Source organism: Maniola jurtina, chromosome 19 (genome assembly GCF_905333055.1).
Source record: "Maniola jurtina chromosome 19, ilManJurt1.1, whole genome shotgun sequence".
Lineage (NCBI taxonomy): Eukaryota > Metazoa > Arthropoda > Insecta > Lepidoptera > Nymphalidae > Maniola > Maniola jurtina.
This window is the reverse complement of record NC_060047.1, coordinates 11,300,455-11,320,389: the sequence shown is the minus strand read 5'-3', so window position 1 is coordinate 11,320,389 and position 19,935 is coordinate 11,300,455. Positions and strand designations below refer to the sequence as shown.

At 36.7% G+C, this 19,935-nt stretch overlaps 1 protein-coding gene and 1 long non-coding RNA gene across 2 annotated transcripts in view; one reads left to right on the top strand and one right to left on the bottom strand.

The window, feature by feature from the left end:
- LOC123874864 (cell growth regulator with RING finger domain protein 1-like) overlaps positions 1 to 19,935 on the bottom strand; it is a 54,953-nt gene that overhangs the window by 9,489 nt on the left and 25,529 nt on the right. The window contains exons 3-4 of the mRNA XM_045920403.1: positions 16,924 to 17,059; positions 7,469 to 7,610 (exon numbers count right to left, since the gene is read on the bottom strand). Of these exons, the coding sequence (XP_045776359.1) occupies positions 7,469 to 7,610; positions 16,924 to 17,059 (278 nt within the window). The remainder of the gene's footprint in view (positions 1 to 7,468; positions 7,611 to 16,923; positions 17,060 to 19,935) is intronic.
- LOC123874872 lies at positions 1,659 to 18,457 on the top strand. Its single transcript, XR_006798024.1, has 3 exons — positions 1,659 to 1,668; positions 17,207 to 17,210; positions 18,402 to 18,457. It is a non-coding gene; the product is annotated as an uncharacterized LOC123874872 (long non-coding RNA).

The following is a 19,935-nucleotide window of genomic DNA, read 5'->3' as shown; positions in this document are numbered from 1 at the left end:
CTCAACGGGTTGCAAAGTTAAAGTGGCAATATCCAGGGCACATAGTTTGAAAAACCGATAGACCTTGAGGAAGTCTTTTGATTGAGGATGATTTTGATACATTGTATACGCGTTTTATCTATACTGCATGCCATCTTTTAATTTAACTTTATTTATTATTGTCAGGAATCGAAACCGGACTTTTTTGTGACTTTTCGCGCTGCGCCTGACTGATTAGTTAAGACAAAAAATAACAAGTTTTTAAAAAACACTCACTAATGTGACCTTCGCAGCATTATGCAATCCACACCGATATGATAAATGACAGTGTTTGTCTTTTTATTAACTTTTTACGGCTGAATAGCTGCAAATCTATCTGTCTTAAGTCCAGTCACATGACTGGTATCGTTAAACTTTCTTTTTTTTCCTCTCTCGTCTGGCTTTACAAAGATTAGCCAATGTCAAGTTTGTAGTTATTTGTAACAAGTTAGTTAAGACGCTCCAAGTTTCGAATGGCCTCGAGCATTTGGTTCCCTCTCGCCCCTCTACACCTCGACATTAATTTACTTTAATTTTTACCGCCATCTAGTGGCGGTAAACTGTACTACGGCTACAGGTCAACCAAATTAACAACCTCAACATTGGCGAAAAAAGAAACGACATAGCTTTTTAGGGTTCCGTGCCTCAAAAGGAAAAAAGGAACCCTTCTGGGAACACTTTGTTGTCTGACCGTCTGTCTATCTGTTTGTGTGTCCGTTTGTCGTGTCTGTCAAGAAAATCCATAGGGTACTTCCCGTAGATCTAAAATCATGAAATTGGGCTGGTAGGTAGGTCTTATAGTACAAGTATAAAGGAATAAATCCGAAAACCTTGAATTTGAGGTTACATCACAAAAAAAAATATTCATTCAAAATTCCAAATTTCATGATTCTAGGTCGACAGGAAGTACCCCATAGGTTTTCTTGACAGACACGACGGACGGACGGACAGATAGACAACAAAGTGATCCTTTATGGGTTCCGTTTTTTCTTAACCCTAAAAATAGATAAAAAACTTAAAAACCACCAACACTAAATAGTAAAAGCAATTTAATTTACTATCCAAAAAATGATACTATAGAACTACATTTTACTCTAATATGTTCGATAAAAATTAAATTATTTTTTATTTTTTAGTATTGGTGGGGGGTTTTTTTTATTATGCATAATAGTGATTGATTTATTATGCAAAATTGAAAAAAATACCCGAGTACGGGACCCTCGGTGCGCGAGTCTGACTCGCACTCGGTTGGTTTTTTTTCCATAGAGCAAAAGCGTGTTAGAAGCGGCAATGGAGAAAATTTAATGTGTGTTGATATCGTAAAAGACCTGAATTAATATTTTTTATTCAATTATAAATTAGCACTTGTTTGCTATCTCACCTGGTAAATAGCAGTAGGTAGTAAGTGACGATGTGAAGCGTACTTTGACTTTACTAAGACTACATTCAGAGTCAATATTGAATCGTGCTATAATGCATAAAATTTAAGAAAGTGCTTGCCATTTAAGTTTTATCCGTCAATTGATATTTGAAAAAACCGGCCAAGTGTGAGTCAGACTCACGCACTTAGGGTTCCGTACTCGGGTATTTGTTCCAACATTTTGCACGATATATCAAAAACTGTTATTCATAAAAATATGTTTTATACAGGTAAAGCCCTTTCATATGATACCCCACTTGGTATAGTTACCTTAATTTGAAAATCAAAGCACATTTAATTTTTTTTCAAACGATGTAACCAAATTCGGGGTTTTCAGATTTATTCCTGTACTTGTGTTATAAGACCTACCTACCTGCCAAGTTTCATGTCTCTAGGTCAACGGGAAGTACCCTATAGGTTTCTTGACAGACACGACGGACAGACGGACAGACAGACAGATGGACAGACAGACAACAAAGAGATCCTATAAGGGTTCCGTTTTTCCTTTTAAGGTCCGCAACCCTAAAAAGGGTAAAGGATAATAATATGTAAACCAGTGTCCTACCCGTTCAGAGTTCAGACCTGAGCCAATTTGGAAATTGTAAAATACTGACTCGATCGGGGGCTTGATATCGAACCCAGGACCTCCCACTTAAATGCAATAGGTATATAAATAAGATCATGTTAACAAACTGGATTAATTGAATTTATACACAAGGATGGTTGGTGAGAAATAAAAATGGTTTTGTAGGGGTAATAAAAAGTATATATTTTTTATATTAAATTTATGAATGAATAAAATATATGAAAATAGAATATGTTTGGTATTATAAAAGTGAGGCAGTATTAGTGATTTTCATCAGTTTATTTTAACACAGAAAATTATTTAACTTGTTACTGAAAATTAAATCTGATTCAAAAAATTAATCAGTGATTTAGATATTTTTATTTTATTTTTAAATTTCACTCATAACTTTGACCACAGTGCCGAGTGAGAGTGCAGATTGTGAGTTATGAATAAATTTACAAAATACCTACACTTAAAAGAATTCAGAAGTCAATTTAGATGTGAAAGCCCTAAGGGCAACAATAATTTAGATAATTTTATAAGTTATTAAAATGTTCGCGTAGAAGCTTATCAAGAGTTTTGATCTTTTAAATAACCTAACTGCAATATTAATTTGATCAGAATGCGCTTGATTTTGCAATCACTTAATCAAAATGGCGACCTAAACACAAAAGCGTTTAATAGTCATTCAGTCTCGAGTCGGAACGAGACTGGCTTAAAAATTATTATAATTTTTTTTTTTATAATTTAAACTTTAATTATTACATTTTAATATTACTTTTGATTTACGTAATTTAATTTGTGTAGAATTAATTATGGACATATAATTACTGTCTGAAATAAAATATTTTTATTTATTTATTTATTTAAAAACCGTCATGCAGCCGTATTTGTACAAATTGATTGAAGATGGCTGCCCGGAAGAGATCGTGTGACGTCGAATGGGTCAAATATCTGTTTCATTACTTTTATTTTAAAACTAGCTGATGCCCGCAGCTTCGCCCGCGTGGATTGGTCAGATCTCCTGCAGCATCAGGATTGAGGAGTTGGACTCCAAATTTTTTATGAAACAATGTCGCAAAGTTCCTCTATCGATTAAAAAAAGAAATGATGCAAATCGGTTCAGAAATCTCGGAGATTTCGGTGTACATAGGTAGAAAAACACAACTCCCTTTTTGAAAGTCGGTTAAAAAAGTAGCCTATTTTACGCCCTGGTCAATCCTCTACTTGCCTGTGAAAGTCCCGTCAAAATCGGTTCAGCCGTTCCAAAGCCTTTTCAAACAGACAGACAGACAGACAGACAGACAGACAGACAGACAAAAATTTTAAAAACGTGTGATTCAGTTATGGTATCGTTCAAATAACCATATGAGCTTAATATGAGGTAGTTATTTCGAAATTACAGACAGACACTCCAATTTTATTTATTAGTATAGATATAGATAATTCTTGAGAAATAAATTTTGAAAAGCTAACAAACTGAAACAAAACTTTCCTGGCTTCTTCACGCCTCGTGAAATAACTCCTCGTTTGTTTGCAAGTAGGTAGGTAATAAATATATCGATTAAATTACAAAATCACCAAAGATGTATAGATAGATCCAATAAGAAAAAAAACCGGTCAAGTGCGAGTCGGGGATAATATTAATCAAAACTATGTAATGTATTTACAGGTTTCCCTAAAATTTGCCTTAATAAGTAGGGCTATATATTTCGACATAATACTATGTACTATATACTAAGTACTAACTATTTCTGAAACCGGTAAAGAAGTTTTGCTTTAAATAAAAGTTGAAAAAACTATAACCCGACTACGGAAAAATGAGACAACTTGAACTCGACTTGGTACAAGTAAAATAAACTAAAAAGAAAGAAACAAGATAGGTGCTTAGTGCATCGTCTTGAGTAAGATTCAATACATCCATCTGGCCGATTTTTTTCGTATGAAATATAGCCTATGCCACCCGGGCCTTTACAACGAATCGATTGACACCTCATTCATCAAAATCGGCCCAATAGTTTAGGCGCTACGGTGGAACACACAGAATCTGGATACAAACATACATACATACATACATACATACATACATACACTGCTAAAATCATAACCCTTCCTTTCGGCTTTGCCATAGTCGGGTAAAAAACGCTCAAGGTATTCTGTCTTTTTTATTTATTTGCCGCCTCTGCCACTTTCATAAGCTGCCGCGAAAACTCTGCGTCATCACTACATAGTATAAAACAAAGTCGCGTCTGTCAGTCCCTACGTATGCTTAGATTTGCAAACGCTGGCTGTGAGATAGGTCAAAAAAAGGGTTCCGTTTTTCCTTTTGAGGTACGTAACCCTAAAAATTTATGCCATCAAGAAATAATTAGTATTTTCAAATTTCAAAGGTAACTATTTATAACAAGTGGGGTATCATAATATTGTGAAAGGGCTTTACTACGTATATATTTTTACGCACAATAGTTTTTGATTTATCGTGTAAAATTTCGAAAAAATACCTGAGTACAGAACCCTCGGGGCGTGAGTAAACTACAACTAAAATAATAAAAGTAAACAAAGAATCTGTTGTTAGTAACCTACCTATGTACCTATCGTACAATTTGCAATATTATGAAGGTATATAGTAGGTACACGACAAATCGAGATGGCAATCGGGGTGGAGACGCCCCGCACACCCGCACAGTCCCCGTGCTAGCGAGCGGTGCGGGCGAGCGCAGACGTGTGCGGGGCGTCCCCCCGCCTCATATTCCAATTGCCATCTCGACCTATCGCGAACTTTAGTCGGCGATAGGTCGAGGTAGGTAATTATAACTAGCATCAGGTTGACATGGCAATCGGGATGGGGACGTCCCACTCACCCGCACAGCCCTCGCGCTAACCCGGTGCGGGATAGCGCGGGTGATGTGCGGCTCATTATCCGATTGCCATGTCAACCTGTCGCGTACTATGGGGTGCTATTATAGGTACCTCTACCTACTTATAAATAAGTTTTGACCATTATTGTAATCTGTGTCGGTAGGTAGGTAGGTACTTAGTACTTACCTACTTACAGTATTTTGCCCAGCTGCTTACATGAATGACGCAACAAGGAATGGTGTGTGTTTATTCATTCATATTATAAAGAAGTAAAGTTTGTATGAAGTAATCTCTGGAACTACTGATCCAATTTTGAAAATTCTTTCATCAGTAGAAAGCTACCATTATTCCTGAGTGACATAGGCTGTACTTATTTATTTCAAAAAAGCCGTAGGTACGAAGCCGGGGGCGCGACCGTTTATAGTAAGTAGTAGTACCTAGTTAGTCAGGAGTTTCAATGTTCCACTATGGGTGACGAGGTTTCGGATTCAATTCCAGGGATCGGGCCAAAAAATAGTGTGCCGCACAATATTTTTATGTAATAATAGGTATATGGGAAGATAAGTAGGTACTTACGCGATTTTCATGCTTTCAATCTTTTGTAGTTGGGATCGTTTTAGTCGAGATATTTTCGGCATCCTGATATTTGACTATGATACCTTCGTACCTACCTAACACAATTTAAAACAACGAAATAACTAAAAAACACTACTAAGTACCTATTTACTATGGAGTTCACTAATATTGGATGATAAAAGTTTCTTAAAACTAAAACAAATCATCCTTATTCAATAATTTATAAATAATAATTTCGCTACAATAAGATCACACAAAAAATATTTTTCGTAAATCGAGAGCGATTGGCGGGAAAAATTGCGCACATCCACCACGTCTGAAGGGCGCCTGCCGTATGCGTCGCGTCTCCCGCGCAGGGCCGACTAGGATTATTTGACCCAAATGTGAATTTTTCATAAAGAATGTCGAAATAGAATAAAATACGTTTCGAAAGTGTATCATATATATATTCCCTATTATTAAATGTAAGATTTACTTTCGTGGTTGCACAGGTAAAGAAGTTGATACACGATCTTAAATGAAGCTACTATTGTATCAGATTCGTGTATTTATCGTAATAAACGATTATTTAAATAAATAACTCTAAATAACTAAAGACCATTAACCAAACTATTGTACATATTTTTTTGAAAATTTTGTGATGTCATTTGTAGGACTAGATAGGTGTTGAATAACAATACTTTCAAAGGAATAATGTCGGCAGGCCCTTAAACTATACAAGTGTGGACCCCGTCTGTGCCGGCGCTCGCCGACATACGCACGTCACCCCCTTAGAGCGCTTTCCAGTCAGTTTTAACAAAAAAAAAACACTCCAAAAAGGCAGAGTACGCCCGCCAGCTAACACCGACACAGACGAAGTCTCGTTAAACTTTGATCATAAAAACAAAATGGGTTGCTGAAGACAGGATCTGTTCTTCTAACGCTGCGCTACCCTAACGACTATCGATTTTTCGAACTATGTGTCATGTCCATTGCCACTTTAGCTATTGCCGCTCTGGTTCTCCTACGTGAAAACACGCACTGTTCCAAGACTTTGTATCTTAATAATTATAGTCCCACGGGTAAACAGAAAGGCCGATATTTCTGTTTTTTTTTTTATTTTATTTCAAAGGTTTGAAAAACATAACTTTCACGCAGGCGAAGCCTCGAGTAAAAGCTTGTTAGTAATTTAGGTTTGATTTCCTTATACTATCTAATAAGCCTTCGCAATTATCTCATGTGTATAATTTTGTATTTAAGAACTAAATTGGCCACGGTTTAAAATTATTTAATTAAAAAGTTATTTTCAAGTATTTAAAGACAGGTGAAAAAACTGGACAATTGGACTCGACTGTTAGGTATAATGTTATTTTTGCCTCTTTTTATGGAACACATAATTATAAGATATGGAGATTCTAGAATTTTATAATTGCATTTTTCACCTCTAACTTTTCGGAGATATGTACGGTTTAAACAATTAAATATCATTTTCTTTAACGGCGAACGAAAACGTTGTGAGGCATGACTGTTCTCCATCATGTTTTCAAAGGTGTGAAGGTTGTCAATCCGCATTTGACCAGTGTAGTAGACTATGCCTGAACTCTTCTCATTCTGAGGAGACTTGGGAGTCGTGGTCAGTAGTAGGCCGGCGATGAGTTGTGGCCAAGGGCGAGTCAGACTCGCGCACCGAGGGTTCCGTATTCGGATATTTTTTTCGACATTTTGCTTGATAAATCAAAAACTGTTATGCATAAAAATAAATAAAAATCTGATTTACAATATACAGGTAAAGCCCTTTTATATGATACCCCACTTGGGATAGTTATCTTACTTTGAAAATTGAAAATACTAATTATTCTACTATCACGGTATTGGGATTTTTCCTTTGCTTGTGCTATAAGATTCTGGGTCAACGGGAAGTACCCTCTAGGTTTTTTGAGAGACACGACAGACGGACAGACAGACAACAAAGTGATCCTATAAGGGTTCTGTTTTTCCTTTTGAGTTACGGAACCCTAAAAACTGTGGTAAGAACTAAGAGTAATAACCGTATCGTCCGGCCTCAGTTCAGCTGTGTCCCGCTGGTCTCGTGCCAGAATCACCACGAGCGGGTAGCAGGTTCGAGGCGGCGGCCCCAGTTGCAACGGCTCCGACGAAAGTTTCATTTCTTTCTCGTCGTGTGCGTTACTTCTGCAACAATTATTATTTTTATTTTATTAAACTGCCATATAATCCATAGGTACTAAATCCTACTATAATAATATTATAAACGCGAAAATTTTGTAGGTAAGTATCTAGGGATGGATGTTGGTTATTCTTTCACGCAAAAACTTCGGAACGGATTTGGCTGTTTGGAATAGAGATATATCATAAAGCCTCAATAGCTCAACGGTTATAGGAGCGGACTGAAACCCGAAAGGTCGGCGGTTCAAACCCCACCCGTTGCACTATTGTCGTACCCACTCCTAGCACAAGTTTACGCTTAGTTGGAGGGGAAAGGGGAATGTTAGGCATGATTCACATGACTAATATTCTTTTTAAAAAAAAAAAAAATTATACCCTGGATTATTAACACTTATGCTACTTTTATGCCGGAAAATCAATGAGTTTCCACGGGATATTTAAAAATATGCACTTTTTCATTTAAAGCCCCTAAACTTTTGTTACAAGCTTATTATTTCCTTCAGAATCGTACCGTAACAGGCTTGCGACTCCTACGCTCCGTCTCAGGAAGGTCCAAAAGTCATTTGTGGGAATGGGTATAATCTTCTATAACAAAATTCCTCAGTCAATTTTGGACTTGCCTTTACACAGGTTCAAAAAATCTATTAAAAATATGCTCTTGAGAAAAGCATATTATACTATCGAAGATTATGTAAATGATAAAAAAGCGTGGATTTGAACTTCGATTCGCTCCAGCAATGCGCAGGACTTCAATTGCTTTTATACATGGCATAATATTGTATATCAAATCTTTGAAAAGAGCAACCGCCGAGTTTCTTGCTGGTTCTTCTCGGTAGGAAAGGCATTCCGAACCAGTGGTAGATGCTTTTGACGATTCGAAAGAACTTGTAAAAGTCTAATTGAATAAAAACATTTTGAATTTTTTTTTGAATCTCTTTGCAAAAAAAAGACACCAGTAGTTCCCAGAACTCCAGTAGCAATCTAAATTAGCCGTTATTAAAATTTCCGGTTACTTTAATTTACTGTGAGTTGCGGTTCACGAGAAATGCTTGAGTCGCGAAGCATATTTAAAACACCGTAAGTATGGCATTGCGATTAAATATTTTATAAAACTCCGTTAAATGGAATGTTAATGGCCATATATCTACATACGATGGGGCGCTTTTATGTAGGTACTTTTATTTATATATGCGTAGTTATCCTAGTGCGTAGTTAATCACTGCGCATATTAATGCTATAATTTAAAAATTTAAAATAATAATATGCAGTAGGGCCTATAGGATAGATGTAGGTATAACTTAAAAAACCTATATTTGAAGCAACTCTCTCGGAATATTTAAATAGATAAACAAATTAAATAAAAAGACTTTTATTTCAGGCATGACCCATAATTTATGTGTTAGTACAGAACAATCACATAACCATGTTAGTAGGTACTTATTACTAGCTTAACAACTAATCCGCATCTGAGGGTATTCTTATGAGAATATTATAAGTTGATATGGTTGGCAAGGTACGTTATGTACGGTTTTTCCAAGACCGTCCCTAATACATTTTTCTTTAGGTAAAGCGTAGCGAAGGAACGTAGTTTAATTACTGAAAGGGGTGGAAGTAGTCGTTTATTTGGGCAGTTTATGTGCGTGTCGCCTTTATTAGCTTGACACAGCCGACCCCTTTAGCACAGTCAGAATGAACGGAAGTGATAGAACTCTCGGTTTGATCCTGAATCGACGATATGCCAGATATAAGGCTATGGTAACGTAAAATCAAAGAAAAATACTGCTACTTTAGGACTACATACGTCCTACATGCTAACTAACATTTGATGCCTGCCAGTGACATTGACGCGGACGAAGTCGCGGGCATCAGCAAGTAATATTATAAATGCAGAACTATGTCCGTCCGTCTGTCTGTTACCCTTTCACAGCCCATCCGTATAAACGATTTTGGCGAAAAGTACAGAGATAACTTGTATCTCGGAGATGGGCATATACCAGCAAATAAAAGAGTTCCTACGGGATTTTTATAAACCTAAATTCACGCGGACGAAGTCATAGCCATCATGTACTTCGTTACAATATTTCATTTGCCGAATAATCTAGCAAGTACCTATATAGCTAACCATAAAGTAGGTAGGTAGGTACCTATAAGTTTTTTAATTCTAGCGAACCCGCCCCAGCCTCGCACGGGTAGCTTATTAGTTATTACCTACAATTTTCGCAGGTATCTTTAATTATTTTGAAAATAAAATATAGCCTATGTTACTCAGGAATAATGTAGTTTTCTACTGGTGAAAGAAGTTTCACAATCGGTTCAGTAGTTCCAGAGGTTACTCCCTAGAAACAAACTTACAAACATTACCTCTTTATATGTATAATAGTATAGAAGTACAGATGTAGATGGTGTAGATAAAAAAATCTTTCTGTTTTTATTTTTAAAAAGATACATTTAGCGCTTGCCCAGCGAAAGTATGTCATGGATAAGCCTGTCATATTAAATTAAAATAAGTACTCTTTGAACAAACTGGGTCTAGACCAGCTCGTTTGCTCGCTATTTTTTTTAAATAAAAAATCTAGCTGTAGTTTTTTATTTTTTTAAGCTACTACTACGCATATTACAAAAAAAAATGTTTTACCTTGATAATATAAAATTACATAAGGTACCTATTTAAATCGATATAATTTCGCAACCGATAATACCTGTTTTGAAATTTTTGAATACTGATTGTGATTTCTGAACAATAATGGAACCTATTATGCAAAAACATAACATACAAATTGCTTATCTTAAAGTATAAGATAAGGAAAAATCTACACTAATAAAATTATAAAGAGTTAAGTTTGTAAGTTTGGATTCTATTCTCCCGTACTAATGACTCGATTCTGAAAATTATTTCATTGATTGATATAGCTACATTATTCCCGAATACTACTTATGGTTACTTATAAATAATATCACGCGGAAGAAGTCGCAGGCAAAAGCTAGTGTTTTTATAGAACTGTATATTTACGACTGTAGTCAATTGCGAGTTGGACTTGCACAGGAAGGGTTCCGTAACATCGTACAAGAAGTAACACTTAATTTTTTTTTTTTAATTTTCATGGCGGTAATTTTGAAATGATTAGTATTTTGTTTTTATAGCGGCAATAGGAATATTGTTCATGAGTTACAACTTACAGCCCACAGACAGACAAGCGGACGGACGGACAGCGGAGTCTTAGGAACCCTAAAAATGAGTAATCCGGCGTCCCCTCGCCTCATTCCCCGATTGCCATCTCTGTCGCGTACTATAGTTAGTTAGAGTTCATCATTACATGAAACGAATGAATAGTGGAATAGGGATAGATCCTTTAAACTGCCCCAGCGCTGCCACGGCGGATTGCTAGTTCCTATAAATTACAAGCAAATAACGTCTGCGAAGCATTTTTCTTGTATCTGATGTTATGTACGGGCTAATAGTTATAATTCATTGCAAAAAACAAATTACATAAAAGCGAGTTGCACTGAAGCATTGTTTCCAAGTGATTAACCTACGAATAACTACTTATTTAAGTTAGGGTTGTCAACCCCTATGAGTTTCTTTCCGGTTTTTTTATCACCTCAATTTTATGGGACTTTTATCCAACACGAACACTCCTTACCGGTACCGGTTCATCTCAATAGAAACTGCTTTTCGAACCGATCGTAGAGTTAAGAGATACAAAGTTGGCCAACGTGAAATAAATATTTTTGAATTTCATTTTTTTTTGTTTGCTTTCAGGAATCGAGATAAACCGAAGAAATACTTTACAATTCGTATATTATAATAGAGTGGTGCACTTCGACCGCCCGTTGTGCCAGATCTTTCTTTCCACGCACATGCAAACTGTGGAATCAACCTGCGATGTTCCCATTAGATTACAACATGGAGTTATATTCAAGGGGTGGACCAACTCCTGAAAGGCCAGCAACGCATTGGCGGTTCCTCTGGTACTGCAAATGGTCATGGGCAGCGGTAATTACTTAACTCAGGTGACCCGCCTGCTCGTTTGCTCGCTATTTTTAATTTAAAAATACATCATTCGAAAAATCGATAGACGTTGGGGCCTCAATATGCTAGAATGGCAAACTGGCACCGTTGCTTGGAAGACTCTTTACAACAAACGATTCGCAGGAAGCTGCTGGAACAGGCGGCGCAAGAACGTGGCGTGTGAAAGTCCCTACGAGAGACATTTGCCCAGCAGTAACTGTCTATCGGTCTTTTCCCCTTACAGCGTAAGAAAGGAAGACAAAGGACCAGATGGGATGACGAAATAGTTAAAGTTGCAGACAAAACCTGGATAAGGAAAGCACGGGATAGAGAAATATGGAAAAGAGTAGAGAAGGCCTTACCCAGAGGACAAACAGACACCGTTCTAAACAGATATCGTTCCGGGATCTGATATTGTTCTTCTATAAATGAATGTATAATGTTTATTGTAGCAGTAATTAATTATTAATGTAACTCAATAATGATTATTATTTTTACCGAATAGTATTGTAATTGTAATGTGTCTGAAATAAAGGCTTATATTATAGAAGACGTCTATCGGTATATTCTAATTCCGTGTGTGAGGCAACCCTAGGCAAGAAACCTCGTGCGGTTGCGAAATACAGGCGCTACGATTCAATGGCAACGAACCGACATCGACACGGTTAGCCGGTCGATTGCAAGACAATGTTTGTTTCAACTTTAAACAATCATTGGTACTGATTCTGAGCACAATTCAATTTTAGACTATTCGCATCCTCTTCTTTCTAATGTACCTAATATGAAAAGGACAGACACAGTTTGACAGTTTTAAAAATTTAGAGCTGTCAAACCTCGTAACTTTAGCTGCCAGTCGCCTATTGTTTTTTGTAGAGGGCACTAAAATTTTCCGTCCTTTTTTAACAATATTAAAAAGAAAAAGATGCAGATATATATGTCACAGCCAAAGTAATAAATCCTGATATTATATATATTATCTAGTCATTATTTATAATGTCTACCCAATTTAGATAAACTGATAATTGACACAGAATTAATCACATTAACTAGCAATTTTATATAATTTCTTCGAAGACTTGGATGATGTAATAAAACAAGTAGGTACTTACAGGTAAATATTATAAAATTATATTTCAATTTGCCTTATGCATACCTAACTATATGTGTAGCAATATTATACTGTTTTGAGACTTATTTCGTGGTTTAATGACATAATTATGTATTATAACGGGTACATAGGTTAGGTTAGGTTAGGTTAGGTTAGGTTAGGTTAGGTTAGGTTAGGTTAGGTTAGGTTAGGTTAGGTTAGGTTAGGTTAGGTTAGGTTAGGTTAGGTTAGGTTAGGTTAGGTTAGGTTAGGTTCAAAGTTAGACCGTATTTATTACTTTGGCTAACTTTGAACCGCTATTATGAATAATATCCGGATAAAGTGATTAATTTATTACATTGTCTAGTCAATTTTGATATTATACATAATGACCAGTCATTATGTATAATAGCTATTTAATCACTATGACTGTAACATATACTCTAAATTTAATTTCAAGAATTTGTGGTTACATCATTAAAAAAAATTTAAATGTGTTTCAATTTTCAAAGTAAGATACCAAGCGGGGTATCATATGAAAGGGCTTTACGTATACATTCTAAAACAGATTTTTTTAAATGTATGATAGTTTTTGATTTATCGTGCAAAATGTTGGAAAAAATACCCGAGTACGGAACACTCAGTGCGCGAGTCTGACTCGCACTTGGCCGGTTTTTACACCGCAAAATAAAAAAAAACCCATATTTTAACTAGCATAAAATATACACGTGGCCAAAGTCGCGGGCGTAAGCTAGTAATTTGTTAACTTAATCCGAATTAAGTAGTTAGATACATAATTCGGATTAAGTAATTGCAAAATAATGATATTGATTGCATGTCGCATAATATAAGTATCTGCAAAATAGAATCAACACAGCTTACAATTATTATTATTCTACATATACATAATGGAACAGAAATTAAGTTCATTTTAGTTCCGCAATGATTCATATCAATAATAATAAATTTGAGTCACTTTATCTACTCTACAAATTAAAAGCGTCTAGACTCGAGATTCGAGATAAGTACGATGACTCAGGATAGTACCTTAGTACCAACTTGGAGGATGCTCCGAGTATAACTTAAAATTTATAAAACCCCAGTCACAAAAACCTCTATAAGAAAACTAGAAAGAGTTGATAACTTTCAAACGGCTGAACCGATTTGCTTCGATTATTATAGCTAAGAACACTCTCGATCAAGCCACCTTTCAAACGAAAAAAACTAAATTAAAATCGGTCCATTCGTTTAGGAGCTACGATGATTTACACAGATACACACGTCAAACTTATAACACCCCTCTTTTTGGGTCGGGGGTTAAAAATGGTCAGAAGGGATGTGTTCTAGGTGTGACAGCGCATATCAAACAATCGCGCTGGTTAAGCAACGTTGACCCTAGACGGTAACTGGATAAACTAGTATATGTAGATATAAGATAGCATAAACTAGTGATAAAAACAGCCGTGAAAAGGCAATAAACATGTACAGACAGACACTCTTTCACATATTCATCCATAGGTGTTAGTGTGGATAATTTAACTAATAACACGGTTATTTTCAATTGGCACTATAAACAATTGAACAATAGCTTCAATTGAATAGCCTATTTCAAATCAAAACAATTGTACACTCGATTACCACATCAAATGCCCGTGACCGCGTGTACACTAAAGGCTTGGTCATATACGACGCGAGACGGTGACGCAGCTCCTAGAAGTTTTTTAAAATAATTTAGAGATTTATTCACTGTAGAGTATAAAGGTTACAAAAATATATTTCTCTCTACGCCTTAGTCCTATTAATACTACGTAATTTGCACAGCTTCTTGCCTTTTAGGATGTCAGGAAAGCAAGAATGCTGTTCCATATTCCTGTGTATAGTCATCTCCTATACACAGGAATATGGAACAGCATTCTTGCTAGATAGGATATAAAATCCGTCTTTCAGCTTCGTTCTGGACACATTCAGCAACGTCGGATATCTTTAAAACAAGAGTGAATAGGCATCTAGATAAACGCGTCCCATCTTAGGCCACATCATCCCTTTCCATTGTGTGTGTGTGTGTGTGTGTGTGTGTGTGATTGATCCCATTCCAGGTGTGATTGCGCTTGCCTATATAATGAACTTAAAAAAGAAATCTTTATACAGTACATCCTTCACTACATGGAGTCTATCTTCACTATTAGGAATGGGACGCTTTTTAACCCCCGACCCAAAAAGAGGGGTGTTATAAGTTTGACGTGTGTATCTGTGTATCTGTCTGTGGCATCGTAGCTCCTAAACTAATGAACCGATTTTAATTTAGTTTTTTTTTTTTTGTTTAAAAGGTGGCTTAATCGAGAGTGTTCTTAGCTATAATCCAAGAAAATCGGTTCAGCCGTTTGAAAGTTATCAGCTCTTTTCTAGTGACTGTAACCTTCACTTGTCGGGGGTGTTATAAATTTTTAATTTACACTTGTACTGTAGATAACGGGTACGTACCGCGATTAATTTGATGGTGGAAGTAATAATAGTAAAGGCTATTTCAAAAACGAAAATCTTTTCCTATGAAGCTGTCAAAATTAGTATGATACAGCTGCTCGATTGCGGGAAAACTGCATCAATCATTATTACAATCGCAATCGTTTTGATTGGCTGAATTTATGGTGTTCTTGTTCCAATAATACATTGTAGCCAATAATAAGCGAGCATCAACCAATCAGAGATGATTGCGATTGTGACATTATAGCTGTCATTCTACATCAAGTTAGAAGCAATGACTCGTTTCGTGCGTAGTACCACATGGAGGTCGTTGACTAAAAGCAGATTTATTTTACTTTTCCTTTCATTTGTGGTTTTAGAATGATTGTAACTTTTACTTTATGGAAGAACTGTACATTCGCCTAGTTATTGACACGATTTAAGTGTATGCACTAAATTTTTGGAAACGTAATTGCCCACTTACCAAGTAGGTGGTACCGTCGGTCACACACAATTTCGAAACAAGACTAACTGACAAGTGTAAATTAAAAATGTATAACACCCTGACAAGTGAAGGTTACAGTAACTAGACAAGAGCTGATAACTTTCAAACGGCTGAACCGATTTTCTTGGATTATAGCTAAGAATACTCTCGATCAAGCCAAGCCACCTTTAGAACAAAAAAAAAACTAAATTAAAATCGATTCATCAGTTTAGGAGCTACGATGCCACAGACAGATACACACGTCTAACTTATAACACCCCTCTATTTGGGTCGGGGGTTAAAAACCGGAAAGTTCAACATTGTGTTTTCCTTTGATGTTTCACTATTGTCTGGGATATTTTGTCCAAGTATTCCCCAAACGTCAACAAATCATCAATGAATTTTTGTATTGACGTCATTTGTTTACCCACAGGTATTTCATAAGGACGTATTGTGGTGTGCAATAAATGCCTATCTAATACTGTCGTTAATAAACCTAAGGTCACGGAAAAATCTAGTGTGAAATTGTGCATAGGATTTCGCCTACGTCAATTCTCTTCGTCGTTCTGTCCGCGCAGAAATGGCCCTCTCTTTTTCTACAAGATTTGCGCTAAATTCCGCTTTGGTCTCTGGCCTAAGGTTAGGTTAGTTTTGAGTTCAGACCGAAAACACCTGAACATCGGCATTACGCCCAGCGTCCATAATGCGCAACAAAAGGAAGTCATGAAATATTGTTCCAGAAAAAAAGAAGGTTCAAGGATTTTAAGGCAAAATGATTAATCCAAACTGGATTTTCACTGTAACATCAATGGGGCATTATGCCAAAAGCCATAAAAAATTGATTAAGAAATACATACATACATACATAGACTGCCAAAATCATAACCCTTCTTTTTGGCTTTGCCGCAGTCGGGTAAAAATTAGTCTTTAAGCCGTAAACAGTACCAGGCCATCAGTCAGGTAGGTATCTCAAAGAGGATTTAGAGTTTATACTAAACGAGCAAATGATCGCTCTTCCTTCTCTGTCAAATTCTCTTTGGATAGACAGAGATAGAATCCATTGCTGATAGATCTGTTGATCCAAAGAGAAAAACAGACAGAGAGTAATGCTCCATCTCTGTTTATCCGAAGGGAATTTGACAGAATGGAGATAGAACGAGCATTTTCTGGCTTGGTCCAAATCTAGATTCAAAGAAGTTTTCTTCTACTTGTGTATTTTTTTAATAAAATAGGCGACTCAAAAGAGCTTTTAAATGTCTATAGTGGTTGTTGTCTTTACCTTGTAAAACTCAGATGCCTTGATGCAAGGATTTCTGGTAAAGTTCCCCACAACGTCTGGTGCAGGTCTCTGACGGGAGCTCCCCACCAGCTCGCGTGCCAGTAGCGCACTGTGGAGGACACGCAGCATCTTACACCTGCAGAAAAAAGAAACATGTTTTAATTCCAGGTATCTCTCTCTCAATCTCTCTTCGCAGGGCGCCGTGAATGATACAAATTATACAAATGACGACTTCTCTGGCGCAGTGGTCTTATTAGTGGGAGGTCCCGGGTTCGATTCCCAGCACGGTTTGAAATTTTATAATTTCTGAATCAATGGTCTGCTCTGGTAGGAGGCTTCGGCCGTGGCTGTTTACCACATTACCAACAAAGCCGTACCGCCAAGCGATTAAGAGTCCCGGTATGATGCCCTGTAGAAACTGGTTTTAATAAAAACTGCCACACCCCTTCCAGGTTAGCCTGCTTCTATCTTAGACTGCATCATCACTTACCACCAGGTAAGATTGCAGTCAAGGGCTCACTTGTATCTGAATTTAAAAAAAAAAACTATTGAACCCTGTTCTTTTGAAGATATTATGGTGGAAACTAGTGGGGGCACAAACCACATACACTATTTGGAGAATATACAAAAAAATAACTTGTAATAATCGTCAGTCGTCACAGATTAGGTAAATACTACTTATTTCATACGTAATCCAGTATTAACTATTTGAAGTTTGTACACACGAATTAAAGATAATCACGCGATTGTTATAGATACATTAATAAGCAGCTCATAATATTCAGGCCACTTTGAAATCACGCGTGAATTATCATGTAAATTGTAGTTCACACACATGTTCATAATGCATATTATGTAATAAATACAACCAGGCTGTCGATTACGGAAAACCTGCATCAATCATTATTACAATTGCAATTGTTGTAATTGGCTAAAATTATGCTATTCTGGTTGCAACAATGCATTTACAGCCAATAGTGAGCGAGCGTCAATCAATCAGAGGTGATTGCGATCGTGATATTGTTGCCGTTACCGCAATCGAGCCCTGGTTTATACTCGTGATCTTTTAATCACTATCGTTTCAACCAATGATGGTACAATTTCGTTTTAATTTATTTATTTTATGGAAACACAGTACACTATTTAAATGACAGGCAATACATAAAACCATAACTCTCTACAATGAAATATTTACATCCAATCATCGATGTATATGGATAGGCCCTTCGAAGATAAAAATCGCGCTCAACAAGTCAATAGAATTTGCAAAAGTCTATTGACTTTGATTTGACTTTGGCTAATATTCTTATTTAAAAAAAAAATGACGTAAGATTCAAGCGCATTTTTGCAGTCGGATTTATATGGGAAAGGCTAACTATATACATCGATGCACCCAATACACAACTATAAATCCATGGTACAAAACTAAACAGTCGGGTATAGCACGCGTAGATACAAAAACGAAAATACAGTGATAGCAAAATAAGTAGTCCACTCTGAAGTTGCAACATGGCGGTTTGCGCAGGTCAGACTAAAGACTACACAATCCTAACTGAGACCTGTTTATATGCACAGTATAGATTATAAATGACATAGGATAGAGATTATGATTATACCTACCCTGGAATAACACATAGGGTACTTTTTATACCGTTGCGAGCACAAAATATTGTGCAGAGATAACTTTCATACCGGACAAAGTTTTAAGAAATAATGACCGCCAAAATTTTAGGCAACTAGCATGGCTACGGAACCTTAACCTAAACCATGTACGCACACACTTGGGCAGTTTTATAATTCTGTGCTATAAATAAATAATTACCTTGACCCTCACGTACTTAGCTAACCCTTTGTTGACAATGGGAAAGAGATTTGAATGGATTAGTTAGTAGGTATAATTCGTTGGCTATTCTTATGCATAATCAGCGGTAGATATGTTAATAGCTGAATACAAGAAACGCCATTGACATTTAAACAATGAAAATTTGGCAGTCATAAAAATAATATCGCAATCACACAATTGTATCCGATTCCGATCCGATATCGGACCATGTTTTTGTTACCCGACTACCGAAAGGAAGGGTTATGATTTGTGTTTTTGCTTGACGACAATCATGCCTTAAGGCCTTAAGGAAAGCAATGATGAGGTCCAGACTGGAGCGCGCTTGCCTAGAAGATGCCTATCCACTCTTGCTTAAAGCTACTTAAGTTATACTTGGCAGGAAACACAGACGCTGGAAGGGCATTCTAAACCCATCTAAACCTTAGCGTTGTGCTGTAATGTTAAATAAAAAGTTTCATGGGAGTAGATTAGATAAAGACAAGATAAGATCAATAAGATTGGATATCGACCACATATTAAGGATGTCAACGCTCATGGTTTCTGGCGTTCTGTGGTAGAATAGTGAAAGAGCTAAGCATGTTTAAGCAGTTCAGTGGACACGTTGCCGTCTTGTATTTTGTGTGCATAAACCTTAAAAGCGTTTTCATAAATGTACTATAACTACCGTGTATAGTACGCGACAGGTTGAGATGGCAATCGGGGTGGGGACGCCTCGCACATCCGCACAGCCCCCGCGCGAACCCGGTGCGGGATAGTGCGGACGACGTGCGGGTGTGCCCCCGACTCATATTTCGTTTGCCATCTCGACCTGTCGCAGACTATACCTATACTAAGAATGGGTAGTTCATTCTTAGGGTTCCGTACCGAAGGGTGCCAGAGGGACCCTATTACGTGCTATTACTAAGCCTGCGCTGTCCCTCCCTCTTTCTGTCTGTCAGTGGACAGTATCTTATAAACCGTAGATAGAGTTTGCCGCTATAACAACTTTTTCTTTTTTCTTCAAATAATAAAAATTTCAAAATGGCCGCCATGCTAATTAAAAAAAAATGTGTTATTTCTTGTACATTGGTGCGGAAGCCTTAGTGTGCGAATCCGACTCACACTTAACCGGTTTTTTGTATGTACATAGTCTCCTCATCTTTCAATTCTATCCAATTCGATCGAAATTA